The 15632-nt window shown below is 38.8% G+C and overlaps 1 protein-coding gene across 2 annotated transcripts in view; it reads left to right on the plus strand.

Annotated features, from left to right (window-relative positions):
• The first annotated feature begins 10745 nt into the window (after positions 1-10745).
• LOC133160646 (plectin-like) overlaps positions 10746-15632 on the plus strand; it is a 66789-nt gene continuing 61902 nt past the window's right edge. For both annotated transcript variants that reach the window (XM_061288505.1, XM_061288506.1), the window contains exon 1: positions 10746-10948. In XM_061288505.1, coding sequence (XP_061144489.1) covers positions 10858-10948 — 91 coding nt within the window. In that variant the 5' untranslated portion in view covers positions 10746-10857. The remainder of the gene's footprint in view (positions 10949-15632) is intronic.

Here is a 15632-nt window from a genome sequence, read left to right on the forward strand (position 1 = left end):
CCATTAATGATGGCATACGTATATGAATATGGGTTCAGTAATACTGAATAAGGCGTATTACCAAAATGTGTACTTTGATACTATACCAGCAGGAAATGCCTCAATAACAGTACTGAAAGGCAAAATCTTAAAACACAAAACAGTGAAAAAAATAGCTGACAGTGAAACAACTTCAAATTTGTTTTGTTTGTATGAATTAAAAAATACTATAAACAATCTTTAGAATACAATTGATAAGAAATACATTTTAAATATTTGTAAACATTTCATAACAACTCAAAACAATTAACATTTTTTAGTACACAATTTTTTTTTGATACATTTCTGTATAAAGGTACCCTTGGCAACAGAAGAACCCAGGGTGGATTTTTGCACTTTTTGGAGCGGTAAGTCCAACCTTGTTTTCTCGTAATCATCCGAGCTATCGCTAACCTCACTGGGGAGTTTCCTAAGTTGGCAAACTCCCTTGGTTTGATGCAATGATGACACGAGAGGCCAACAACAAAGTTACGACAGAGGCAGTAATACACTGCTGTGATGGGCTCTAATGACTGGCTGCTTAACATTTTGATTTAATGCTCATTAGCTGGATAAATATTCCCATACATATGTTACAACCATCAGACATGCATCTATATATGATACATGCCACATGTGTCATTTCATAATCGGGCTTTTTACAAAGAGACCATCGCGGGACTTCTTCAACACAGTCAAGGCCTTACGTATTGATATCTCGGACGGCGCCTCTCAGCCCGAATCGTATCTGTTGTGTTTCCTGTTTCTTAACGATCTTCAGTCCCCGTAGTTTGCGCAGCTCGGCGTGCGAGTTGTCGCGTTGTTGACATTTAAACTAACAAAAAGTGGAAAAAAACCCGGAATCAACACACATTTGTTTGCTTATGTCAAAACATCGGAGTAGACTTGCAGGGTGCCATGAAACGGTTCAATACGATGATTCAATACAAAGTGCTTGTTCCCTGGAAACTGTATTCCTAGTCTAGACAATCTCCTCTCTATTGCTACCATCATAACTTAGTGGCAGTGTAAGAACAACATTTGAGGCAGCTATTTTGTGATGAATCACTGCTCTGAATAAACTTAAATTCCTGATTAAAGGGGTTAAATGAAACAGCGAGTGTTTATGATCCTAATTACCACCTTTGCTGTAGCGCCGACTTTAATTATGTCGTTTCACACGCTGCACTTCAAAGAGTCCAAATACTCCACATACATACTGTACATGTGTTGATTTCCAGCATCGATTCAAATTGACAACAGCAGCACATAAATAGACTGACACATGTCTCATCCAATATGATTCACATGCTGAATTAATCAATACCACTGCAGTTTCCTTTCAAGGCCATGATGTCGTCTCACGTAGTGAAACAACCTGTGGTTATAAAAAAAATTATGTCACCATGATTATCATCATTATTGTTAATCACCCATTCATTTTCTGTTTCACAAGAGCCCACAAGATCAAACCTAAGTATTTTAAGCATTTCCCTGAAGCATGGCTCACATCAATGGTAATTGAACCAATATGAGGTATATCTGCACTCACTGTTACTGAACCATCACAGCATTCTGAAGATATGATGATAAGGATGTGAAGTTGCTTTTTCTTCCACCCTTTCGGTACAGAAGCTTGCTCAATTCTAAAATGCAACAGCAGCACTCTCTTGTGGAGGCAGGAAATACATTCACTGATCGTTGACTGAGTGGTCCAAAACAGCATGGTGAAGCTATGATGACAAGAATGTGTTCGTTTTTGTTGAGTTAATAGGGCATCAATGGAATATATTTCCCTTTCAGTATCATAATTACACCACCATTAGACATCCTTCATAAATCAGAACGTAGCCTGCTATCTGCAATGGCGCTCCCTGATTGTTGCCAGTCATGCTTCACAGGAGGACTCCGGTCCGCTGTGCATCATTGTAATTGTCTGTCGAATTGCTAAACAACAAATATAATGAAGTTAGTATTTTGCACAGTGCTGTGTGTGTTTGTGTGAATTTTACTTTGTGTTTTGAGTGATAGATTTATAAATTGATACTTGATTGCTTAGTTTCCTGCTATGCTCCACTGAGCATCCATATATTCCTTGAAGCAAATCCCTTTGTTATATTGTACATTTGATAAGTAGTCTTTGTATTATAGGGTTTTTCCATTATTTACCTTATTTTAATCTGGGCAGCCTATTGAAACTATGATCTCATCTCTTAAACATCAGTGACACAGGAGGTGCTGGAAATCAATAAAGAGAATACAAGTAATGCACTCATATATGGATATACAATACAGAGAAATGTATACTGTATCCAGTTTAATGTTGTAATGGAATTTACCAGTCATGTTCAAAGTATTTCAAACACAGAAATTTTAAAAAATAATGTTTTTATTTGAACGGACGGAAGAACAGAGGGAAGGACAGACGAATGGATGATTATTATAATACAGATGAATTTATTGTTTATGGATGTTGAAAAGAGGATCTTAAAATACCCATATATTTTGCAATTTGATTATTTTTTTAAATTGGTCAGCCCAAGATCTAACCTTACTGTCTTTCATACAGCATCTGTTCTTCCTACTACATGTTTTAAAGATTACACACATATTCAAGTTAAACAACGTGCATGCGATTGTGTTTAAGCATGTGTGAGTGGTGCAATACAGTAGCAGTGCAGGGCTTGCATCCAAGCAGCTGGTACACATCTGTTTCTACGTCTACTGCTGCGGCCTGTGGTTCATGGAGCGAGGTAAACTGGCATGCGGTGTACTGTGTCTGCACCATTAATGGAGAGGTAGGCTGCATAAATGCGGTTTATGGTGAGAGGCGACTCCTATGGGTAAACTGCATTGGGTTTTTCATGGATTTGATTTTGCGTGTGGGTGTGCATCTTGAAAATGCTGCATGCCTGTGTGTCTGTGGTTTGGTGGTTTGTAATAATCTAATGAGAGCCACTTATAATTGTTAATAAGTCTTCGATAAAGTCTCACATCATGTGTGGCACTTCCGATGTCTCCCATGATGCATTCGGTTCCAAAAAGTTTTCACTCTTTCCATTTAATATTAATGTAATGCCAATGTGAATCCTATAGATCAAATATAATGGCAGTCAATGGCCTTCCAGAGTTGCATCATTACTTTATTGCAATGCTACCTATAATTCTATGATAAATGCTTTCTAACGCCATAAAAATGTATTTCTTGCCTTTACACGGGAGCTTAATGTGCGTTACCTTCTGAATCAAATACTTGCTCTTAAACTGTTTGTAAACTCTTTTGCGTGACGACGACATGTTTCCACTGGAGGGCAGTGTTGGTCAAGTAATTGTTTTCACCTTTTGCAATTGCTGTCTTCAGAAGTGTAGCTCAATGTGTGACCACATGATAAATACTTTTTTTTTTTTATTGGATTATAAAAAGCAGGGTCAAACCCCCCGAGATACACAGGATATGAGTAAAAAGCGCACAAGGATAGATAGATGGATAGATAATAATAATAAAAATAATTCATTAAATTTGTATAGCGCTTTTCAAGAACCCAAAGACGCTAGATAGATAGATAGATAGATAGATAGATAGATAGATAGATAGATAGATAGATAGATAGATAGATAGATAGATAGATAGATAGATAGATAGATAGATAGATAGATAGATAGATAGATAGATAGATAGATAGATAGATAGATAGATAGATAGATAGATAGATAGAATATTGCCAGACTTTTGACTTGGATGATGCTGGCGCGTCTTTTAATTTTGTTATTTTTCCCCTACTTGGATTTAGACCTCTGGCTTATAATTGTGCTTGACCTTTTAATTGCTGTGACCTGTAGACCTATTTGGCACATAAATTGAGCTTGACCTTTTAATTGCTGTGACCTGTGAACGCTAGCACACTTTTGGTAAACCCACTAAATTTCAGGGTTAAAGAATGACCCTGAAATTTGGTGGATTTTTTAAATTTATTTCTATTGAGCAATAGCAACTTTATTGCTTTCAAAGGTTAAAACGGATAAAACTATTCAAAAAGGACAAATAGGTCAAACATATCGAATCATCCATCAGCTCTTCGCAGCATCCACACGTGCACATACGCACGCACGCACCCACGCACGCACGCACATAATTGATGCCATGCGCATGTCAGTCCATGGCTTCCCGTGTCCCATGAGACTGCTCTCGTTTCACTTCTGCAGTGAAGAAAACGAGAAGGAGAAGGTTGCAGCTCGGTTCCAATTACAACCAGAAGCATGGACGACCACGAAGCTTGGAATGTTTCTTGCTGTCGTAGGATACAGTGTGATGCGAAAGGACAATGATCAGCCTCATTTTGTCTTTCCAGTGTTTTACTATATGCCACCGTATGAAGGAGTGGCTGGTTCACTGTTGCTGGAAGTCATTGCTGAATGCAACGCACACTTTTGAGTTCATGCGGGTTTTGCGACGTGTCGCCCATAACCTGCGGAATATTTTGAAGCAAACGCATCCATATGGTTCTTTTGCAGACATTGCTGAGCCAGCAGCAAAAGTCGCAAGGTAAGTAGACGCATGACATTCCCTCAGTGAGGAAAAGAGCGCATTGTTCGTGCGATCAAGACGCTGCAGGTGCACTATTGTAATAGATGTAAAATAAAAACAAAAACGTGATTTGTCATTTGAAATTAAATGTACCGTAGGTTTATCTTATGTCTCTATTAAGGTAACCAGATGACGGCACATTCTCATTCAAGAGTGGTGTCGTTCTGACAGCTGTTTTGAATATTTTGTCAACACAGAAGAAAAAAAAAAAACAGCAAAACATAAACAGTATACTGCAGTGCCAGTTTATTTTACAGTGGTGTACACTGTACGCCATTGCAGACTACATTAATGGCAATGTATATTTGTTTAAATTTATAGGCTACCTCCCTGATAGTGTCATTTTGAGCGGAGCATATTTATCAAGGTGTTTTTTTTTTTTTTTATGCACAACTCTTGCATTGTCCCGTTAGATTGTAAAGTCATAATGTTGGCAAGAGAATGTATTTGCTGCATTTAATGTTTTATACAGAAAAGATTGAGACATGCATATTACAATCAGAAAACACTACATGAGCATCAGCTAAATGAAACTCTTACATTTATTTTTAAGATAATGGAAAAACATGCAATATGGTTGTTGAATATCCCAATATTGATATTATTGCAATATTTAATGAATTCCCACAGAAATGACATTTTTACTAATGAAAGAATTACATTTTTTTCATGGTAAAAAATAAGCAATATCAATGTCCTCAAAGCTCAAGTGTTTGCATTCTGATTTTTCTATATCAAGTATTTAATCAAAGGCATTTTCTATTGATACCGATCACGTGTTAATGGTGAAACATACATATTGATATTGAATTATCATCCCACCCTCGGTCTGGGCATTGCACCAACTTCTACGATAAAGTAAGAAGTTTCGGTCGTGGTGATTATTTTAGGAAAATGAATGATGTTACATTGTGAATAATGTAACGGGCTGCTTTACTCTTTAAATCTAGTGATCATTTATGTATCATGGCTTTGAAATTGTAACACATAACCAGACCCAGTAACTGGAATTATAGGTAAACATATAATGAGCATCCTGTTATATTACTTTGTTACTGCCTAAATTTAATAGATTATTGTAATGTAATGCCTGGCCACCAAAACTGGTTGTTGACTACTAATCTGTCATTTCTCTCTTTGTCGTGTGGCGTTCTGTTCACTCCTTCTGAAACATTAGCCAGGTAAAGCAGACTTTGTTCTTGCTGCGTCCTCCCAACAATCTCCTCTTTCAAAGTCATTAAGAGCCTTTACGCTTGTCGTATCAGCCCAAGATCATTTGATTCTGCTCAGCAACTTTGTATATGTGGTGGGATGTTGACACAATACTTATATGCAGTGCATCAAAATGTATCGTGCAGTGCATCCTTGTTTTGAACATGAATACATACAGTTTGACAATTATGTCAATGATGGATTATTATCATTCAAACTCTTGTTTAACTTATTGAAGAATAAGAAGTCACTGACAATAGTCGCAGTTTTTAGTACTGTACAGCTCAATTGTGACTTTGAAATATTACAACAACAGGATTAGAACCTTCCTAAAGAAGAACATGAAATGGCTTTGACGCTGGCATGTTATGAGTAACCAAGTAACCAAAGTTACATTTACATAGATAAACACATTGTAAAACACAACATTTGTGCTTACAGGTTGTATGTGTATACGTGTGACGTGTCTGTGTTTCCCGTCTGTGCTTCGTGCAGCAGTGTCAACTTTCCACTTTGATCATCCCTGCGCGTTGGTAATGGCAACCTCAAAAGAAATAATCAAGGATTGTATCCTGCTGGAGGAGAGCGATCGAGAAGGGAGCAGTGTCCCCTGTGCAGGTGACACACTCCCCTGGAACCTGTCCAAACATCAATGGGCCAAACGCTCCAAATCATCCTCCGGGGAGGTCCTGGATCCAGCTGAAAGGGCAGTAATCCGCATCGCAGGTAAAGTCATTTTAAAAAATGTGACTTCATTTGTCAACATGGTTCCAGCAATTAATTAGATGGCAGAAAAGTTGATGCTGGTTTTAGTATGCGATTGGTGTAAGATGTAATGTGATATAAACAGCAGTACTTGTGTTTTTGAAGTTAAGTAGTTCTGCTGTTTGCAAATCTAAATTTTACAGACATAACATACCATGGCAAATGCCAATTATTTTGCATATTTTTTGCGGGGGGGCAGAAGGGCATGTTGCTGCGCCGCCACCCATGCTGTCCTGGGTGACCATGCATACCTGTGACCTGCACTAAGTCTTTAAATTCATGAAGTAAGGTCAGTGGATTGGAGTAAAAATAAACACCAAGCAACAACGTCATGCTTTTTTTTTTTTAGGCGCAGACTAAATTATGTGTACCTCTAGTGATAACAGTATATGGCACTATTTTGAAAGGTTTATGAAACCATAATTTATTAGTAGAATAATTAGCTTCTCTAAATATGATTTTATGTTTTTCCTTTTGGAATGCCTGAAAAATACCTTCAAATGCCTTCAAGTTATTTACTTCATTGCAAATAAGTGCAGAAGAAAATACAAATTTAGTATTAAATGGATTCATAAAAAGTAATTTTGGGACTGTTACCTGACAAAATGACACATTTTAACATTAGGAGAAGTGCATAAGACTGTAACCAATTGTGAGGTGTGGTTTTGTTCGCACTGCACAGACAATAGGGTCAGATCATGTCTAAACCAACAGTAGTGGTGCTGGAAACACATTACTTATTCATGTTAAGTGAGAGAGGGGGCGTTTGTATTTTGTAGGTGCAGGTGTTACATACAAGGAAAAATGAATTGAAAATGTAATGCATACCGTACTACCGACAGTAGTTGAAAATGTTTTTTCTTCCGACAGTTAAACTTTTTTTGCACCAAATCACTTTCAGTTGAAATGTCCCACACTATTATTTATTTATATATTTTTTTTACTTAATGTTGCTATTTTTAGGACAATATGTCTTCGATGTAGTTTGTTTTGGAATGTGGTGCGTTAATGCCAGGCTAAGAGGATTTTTGCATAACTGGTGTACCTACAATGAGCGTATTCTGCGCTGCTCTTCCCGTGATCTTCCATTGGGTCAGGTCAGGGACTGTCACCACACCCGTAGGTGAGTATTACGGCGTACAGATATTGTTGGTCACAAAGTGCAGATGTGGACAGCCTTTAACAAAATGAGCGGAGGTCCTTTTACCTTTGCTGCTCAATATTAACACCGGGTCTCAAGAGGCGGTTTTTAGGCCAAGTCGATTTATGCATGTATAAAGTCCCAATGATCGTCACACACACATCTGGGTGTGGTGAAATTTGTCCTCTGCATTTGACCGTGTGATTTTGATCCATCGCCTGGGGGAGAGGGGAGCAGTGAGCAGCAGCGGTGCCGCGCGCGGGAATCATTTGGTGATCTAACCCCCCAATTCCAACCCTTAATGCTGAGTGCCAAGCGGGGAGGCAATGGGTCCCATTTTTATAGTCTTTGGTATGACCCAGCCAGGGTTTGAACCCACAACCTTCCAGTCTCAGGGCAGACACTCTACCACTAGCCACTGAGCTGGTATGCTGCTGAAATCAAAAGTCTGACTCGTTTTGCCCTGACACTTACTATTGCCACTTACCATTCTTGCCTCAGGCAGAAAAAAAAATGATACAACGAAGAATATTTATTAAGACTGGCATTTTAGCACAAAAGCATTCTATTTCTCATTTTTTGGACTGGAGATCTGAATCAGGAATAAAAGGATCTTTGTTAATAGTCTTACATTGCAAAGTTTCATAGAGACAAATGTCTCTGCCCATGACTTTTATTCATCAATACATGTCTGCCTGTTCTACTGTCCTCTTTAAATAATGGAGATATTTAGCTTTGCGACTTCCAGAACAGCAAACTCTGTGTTGAAGCTTCTGGGATCGAGATCGCAGTTAACGTGTTGACCAATAGATGGCACTTTATGTCAAAGGGGCTTGTTGGCTGAAAGCTGTCCTCCTAAAGACCACCACATCCTCTGGAAAATGTGTCTCATTTTCCGCACTCACTTCAAATAGAATTGACTACATAGAGTATCCATTGTACTGCTGGTGTTACAGTGCACTAAGACAATATGATTTATGCTCAGTGACGTAGTCTAGAAGACAGAATGTCTTTATTTCATCTGTTCTTTACAACCATGACATTTCCACTTCCGCTTTTACTATATCATCAATCAGTTTTTATACCATCAGAGAAATTGGCTGTACGAGTGATGACGAAATCTGGGGTGCAACATCCAAGTGGCAAAAATGAAATAATTTTTTTTTTTTTGCTTGTTTTTGTTTTTTTCAAACATTGATCTATTGGCGTGGAGAATTCCACAAGCAAATGAGAGGCCTCTGAGGTTGGCAGTTTGACCTTTGTGTGTGTTTGTATAGATTTTTTTTCTCTGCATTCCGGTTTCCTCCCACATTCGAAAGACATGGAGCTTGTTGTTAGGTAACTGAATCGTCTAAAATTTAGACTCTAAATTGTCCTTCAATGTTATTGTGAGTGTTTTTTGTTTGTATCTATAGTGTGCGCTCTGTGATTGGCTGGCGACTCGTTTACGGTTTGCGGTGACACCTTGCCTAAAGTCGAGCTTCAGCTTACCCGTGACAATAGTGCGGATAAGCTATAGAGAAAATGCAATGGAATGTTTTTGGGTTTTTTTTTACTTTAAAAAAATAAATAAACAATGTAGGCATCAGACACCCGTTCAATGATATAAATGTATGACTTCTTCTACAGATCAGATAGCGCTGCTTGCGGATCAGGTCGCCACAAAGTTTTTTTGCCCTAAAATATCAAAGGCCGCCGCCAAAGCCCTGTCTAAATATGAGAGTCCCTGTAAATGCCCGTCTTTTCTTTCTGAAGTCCATAGCCATCTCCTTTGTCTTCTTCCTATTGATGCAGTGCTTACTATCTTTGCAGCATTCCACCAGATTTTCTACCTCCCCGTTGTAGTCGAACACCAAGATGTATAATAAGAGTTTATTTATTATAGCAAAATTATAGTATGTTATAGCATTCATTGATTAGGGTTGCACAATGTGGATAGCTTGATGCATTGTCATTAGTGATGTACTGGGTTTTTACGGCCTAATGTGTCAGGAAAAAAGATATCTGATGTTATGTGATATTACAGAAGTGTAAAAGAGAGAGAAAAAAAAAGTATTTACTTTCACATCCTAAGCATACCAAACTGTTCTCCATAAAACTGAGTATATGTCCATAATCAAGGCCTTCTTTATGATTTAGTACTGGATTCACCCGGTACACAAAGCACCAGTCAGCATTTGAACTGACTGTGCTGCATCCAGGAAAGAGCTTGCTGTTGCCAAGTTGGACTGTCAAGAACTGAGTCTGCAGGGATTTCCTTTTGCTACTATGTAACCCCACTGTTCGAGGCTAACAGGCACAGCCTTGTAAACATATTTCAAATCGTGCAGGGGTAAACACGATCAGGGAAGCTTATGAAAAGCAAACATTTCAATGATCTGAAATATTTCATCTCTTGTGTGTAGTCACTTGGTTGTGACTTGTTTTCAGATACTATTTGTAAGCTTTAAAACTATTTGGATGCATGGAAACGGTTAGTTTGTCATTGCAAATTGCTCGCGTAATGTTTGTGTATAATTCTTCAGTTACTCAAGTGAAATAATTACTTTACTTTGTTCTACATTCATTGTGCTAAAGTTATCAAAGAAAAAAAAAAGTGTCTCCTTATGAAGTTAATAATGAGGATTCAGTCAAAATAAGCAATTGTCTTTAGTCTTCGCTTCGTTCGCTTAGTTTGTCAAAAGCATTGATATGTTTGTGCAGTAGCATTTTCGACTCAACCCTTGAACCAATGAGTTGCACCGGTGTCCCTGATATGTGGTTACTGAGTGTGTACTGACATCCATAACATTCCAGTTGAGTTGAAGTGTTACCATTAAGAGCAGTTCTTGAACTCTGCTCTTACGGCAATGCAAGAATAAGCAGTGAGTGAGTGCCTGCCCTTCTGGTCAGTGTATCTTTAAAAGGAGGGGCTGGACATTTATACTCGTTTTAGTGAGTGTGTGTTTGAGGTGTATGGGGGGGGGGGCATGTGTGTGTGTGAAGCTTGTTCGTGGAATGAAGTTGTCAGCTGTGGAGGGTTCACACACAGCTGAGAGAGTTGATAGACAACAGCTCAGACTTACAAGCTAATTCAAAGTAATAGGAATAAGTAGACTTGCAGGAGAAGGAGGGAAGAGGGGTGAGAGTGCCGGGCATGGCCGTGTACGAACCCGCCTACCTGCCTCCGGACGCTGAGGAGCAGGACTTCATCCAAGCGTATGAAAGCGTCAGAGAGAAGTATAAAGGTGAGAGCCTGTCTGATGGCATCTTGTGCATGATACATTGAAGACACATTTTAGTCGTTTGCACAAGTCCCGGGCTATTTGTCAGGTTATTGACCTATTCTGTTTATGCCTTGATGTTGTATATGTTTGGACTTCCAGTGTAGGTATTGATGATTGATTTTGGATTGGTACATAGGTTTTAAATCTTGTGTGTTGAGGGTTACAAAAGTCCATGTTTTACTCTACGTGTGTGACTGTCGCAGTAAGCCTGCTCTTGTCATCTCTGACCCTAATGAGGCAATTAGATGGGGGATTAGGACTGACTGGATTTCTGATTCTTTTCCTACACAGACACGGCATCATCTCAACTCATTATTACCGAATCATTTTACATTTAGCTACTTTGTCACCCTTGGTGCACCCAAAAGGTACTGCTTTTCTACCCTTGACACTTTGGAAAATACTTTCATCTTGGTTGACCTTGGAGAATGGCAAATCCTTTGTATTGAATGAACCATTTGTACCTAAAATGTATCTTTGATAGGTGAGTTAATTTTTCCCTGTCTCTTCTAGCACGGTTTGCTTTTACACCTTCTTTGGTCAAATTCTCGCATGGCAAGGTTACAAATAGTAAGTGTGATAGTGGCCATTGAACGTACCTGTAGTCTTTATAGTTTTACATGCTTCTTGTACTTCTTCCAATCAAATGACACATATTGAGCCAATTTGTTTGATTATTTTCAGGTATCAATTGTTCATTTTTAATTGCAGCATCTTTTTTGGTATTGATATTCACTTTAATTTTGGCTTTCCTTTATCATATCAATGCACTACATTACTGTCAAATTTGAACAAAAATAAAAAGAAGATGCAGATTGATCATCAAAATGATAGTCATGATTAATGTCTTCAATCAGTTAATTATGGACTTCAGGAACTTGCTCAATAACTTTCAAATGAAGAGCAGGGGAGAAGAAATGTCTGCAATCGTAACAAATTTGTTCCAAGCATTCATGGTCGTTAACATGAATCACTGTTCTGTTTGTTTTGTTGGTTCTTTGCAAGGTTATGAGAAGCAGGAGCTCGTTCTGTGGCAGTTGTTTATGTTACAGGCGTTCCACTCTGTTCTCTTCTAGACACAATCAGTGTTGCATTACGTTACTGTATGGACTCCTTATTAAGGCACGTATTTTTCATCATTTACTTCATCTTCATGTTTCTTTCATCAGCCTGCATCAAGCTAATGTTTTTCCTGCAGAAATCACTGGTTTCAGAATTCTTCTTGAAAGTCTTACTATGAGCACAGTCTGTTTAGAAAATGAAAACTGTCAAGTATAAATAACTTGGTCCCACCTCAAAACCTTATTTAGCAGTATTTAACCAAATGAAGGCTCTGACCAATTGATTAAATGCAGATGTTTTTTTTTGTTTTTTTTTTTTTAGTCCTACTGTGTGCATACATGTCAGATTGCCCACTGTAATTTGATTTTGCATCTGTCATCACTATTTGAAGATGATACTCAAGAATATATACAATAAAAATATATGTTGATTGCTAGTTTCCATTCTGAAGTCTGAAGTAGAGTATGGTGTCAACCTCGGACTGCTGAGCTATACATCCTTGACACAACATCCTTGACAAGATACATCCTTGACATGACAACTCCTCAGTCAGCATTAATCTGCTTGGCATCAAATAAGAAATTCACAACATCCAGTAAAATATTGCCCTCCCTTTAATTTGTTCATTGTATCTTATAAATGAACAGTTAACTGGTTCATTGACATTTCCTTTCCTCGACCAAGAAAGCAATGCCTATCCCTTTGAAAAGTATCATCCAGGCCTTTTATAATATGATTGCACTAAGTACGCTACGTCTAATATTATTCGCTGGTCATTGCCTGACCTAATTTGCAGTGCTTTGGATGGGAGAGCCCTGTCCATTGTCCCGTTGACGTCTTTGGAAACATACGCTAGCAGCAGCTGAAGTAGAAGTCGTTCCAGGCACACCTAAGGGGGATTACCCAGTTCTGCTGGGTGGATTGCTGATAGAGCACAACCATGGCTGGCATCCATCTTTTGTCAAAGCGCAAGTGTTCTATATGGCCCAGTCTTTTGGTATGCAGGACCTAAAATAATCCCAATATAGCCAGGGACATTTTCAATCATCCAATTAGCCTGTTGTTTTTGGCAAGCTTGGCTGCAGTCATTTAAATTCCCATTTCTTATTGCTGTAAATCCTTGTACAAATGACAGTCCAGAAATATAATACGTTAATCGACAATCTGCAGACATCTACACACCTGTTTAAATGCTATTTTTGTGATATTAAAAAAAAAACAAGAGCAATAATTACTAATTCCAAAAGATTTCCCAATTTGTGAACAATTACCTGTTACACTCAATAGAGGAAAACAAGTTGATTTTTGAGAAGGGAAGCAATAATAAACAACAGAGATAATGAATTTGCACAAGTGTGCAGATTATATTATAAGTGGGGATAAAGTTGTGTTCAGTTTACCAATCAAAATCAAACTCATTTTAAATGAAAGTCGTCATTTACCAGCCGTCATTTGAAGTGGTTTTTAAAGTTCAGATGTTGCCATGCTTTTTGGGTAATATTATCGAGCAACGTAAGATGAGTCCTCTGAGATTCTACAGCATCAAAAGCAGCGCTTTGTTCAAAGGAATCAGTGAGGAGAAGACAGCAAAAGAGTTTCCAAGGCATCCATTATCGTGCAACGCAATAAAGACACGTCAAGTGCCGAATATATGCCACAAGAGTGATATTTTGAAAGAACTTGACATTCCTCCAAAATTGTTGAAAAGACAAGGAGAATACTGTTCAGGAAGTTCTGCCAACAGGCTGACAACAGGGGTAAAGGAATTTTGCAAAAATGCACTTGAAATCTCTCAAACACTTCTGGGAAAATGCGTTACATGATCAAATGAAACCAAGGTTGAACTTTTTCGCAGTAATTCTAAAAGGTATTTTTGGCAGAGAGGTTTGCAACACTTCTCTCCAGCAAAAGAATGGCATGATGGCGACTATCTATCAATCTCTCTGTGATATGAATAATTAAGAGTTCTTTTCAACACTAGCTCTGTGTGGTGGGTTTCACTTTTGCTATGATTTTCCACTTCCTGAAGGATGATGTCATGTGTCGCATTATCTGTTCAAGCTCACTTCTCAGAGTATATCAACAAGAACAAAGCCTTTGGATTTTGTATGATCTCAGAGTCTCTGTCATGGCCCGCTGACTGCGGAGCGCTGCCTTGGAGATCAGGGTGAGATTAACGTAGAAGAAAAAGAGGGGGAAGGATCCGGCTGTGGGTCGTCACACCATTGTGGTCACCCTTAGTGCACCTTGGTTGAGTATGTGTTTAATGATGGCCCAATAAACTGAGCAGAGATGAGCAGCAGAGAAATGGGCCAAATATTCACCAGCTGTCGCAGCAAGGCATTGGTCCTTGGTCTGAAGACTGCTTGGCTGCTGAAGACTTGCCGGCATCTGTGAACGTGTGCATGTCCCTCAGAAGAAACTAGGGAAATGTGGCAAAGTGCAGAAAGTGATCCAGCTGAGGAACTTTTAAAACTAAGAAAATTATTTTTCGTGGAACAGTTCCGCAGCAGCAGAAGTAGTATTCCACTTGGAGCTTCATGCAAAGTTAGCCACAGTGCACGTGAAGGAGGTTTTTAGCTTCACATGTGTTGACATGCTGTCAGAAACGTGCAGCCATTTGTTGTCCCTTCTATGTTTTATATACACCTATTTCATGCCTTGCATTGATCAGCACGGTCATGCATCTTTGGGGAAAAGATTACTGGAGGGCATGATAACACAACTGCAATGGATTCCTTCAGCGCCTTTTATGGGAGCAAGAGCGCTCCAAAGGGATACTTCCCCAAGCTGACATCCTTCCTGTCAGACATTTACTGTGACCACATGGCAGGAAACAAGTTACTATCATTTTAAAAAGAAACAAAACAAAACTGCTACTGTTGTTGGTCAAACTGCAAGCACAGAGTTCCACTTTATTGACTCTTACTTTTCCCTGTCCATTTAAAATGGATTTCTTGCCTTGCATAATTCTGTGCAATCATGCGTATCGACATTCCAACTTTTGGTCATACGATCGACACACGGAATGCAATAAATCAGCATTCACTTGATTATCTGTGGAGTTTGTTGTTGTGAATGAAACAGGACAAAAAAAGCATATAGATTGAAAATGTTTTGAAAGAAAGAATTTTTTTGCCAAAAAAGTTCAATCATCTCATCTCTCCATTAATCATTTAAATGACATTTACGCATGTGTAACTTATAATAATATAATAATAATAATAATGAAAATCCCCCTGACACCTGATCGGATGCTTGTTGTGTGATACAGTGCACTGATGTTTGACAGTGAGTTGTCTTGCCTTATTTGTTGTCAACGGTTTCCCGACACTGCCAGGCGTTGACTTTATTGGCGGCAAGTGGTATTCAGAGCAGCTGGAGCCAGTGTGACAGTCACCAACCACAAAGTCCAGGAATGTCTCGACAGGTCACCCCTCACAGCTGACACTCTTGGGTGACTGCACCTCATGCGTGCTTTCTCACTCTTTCATTCTGTCTCTCTGTCTGTCTCTGTTGCTCTGTCTCGCTCTCTCTTTCTCTCTCACTCTCTCTCTCTCTGTCTTTCTCCTCTCAAAATAGA

The sequence above is a fragment of the Syngnathus typhle genome, linkage group LG10, assembly GCF_033458585.1.
Source record: "Syngnathus typhle isolate RoL2023-S1 ecotype Sweden linkage group LG10, RoL_Styp_1.0, whole genome shotgun sequence".
NCBI classification, from domain to species: Eukaryota; Metazoa; Chordata; class Actinopteri; order Syngnathiformes; family Syngnathidae; genus Syngnathus; species Syngnathus typhle.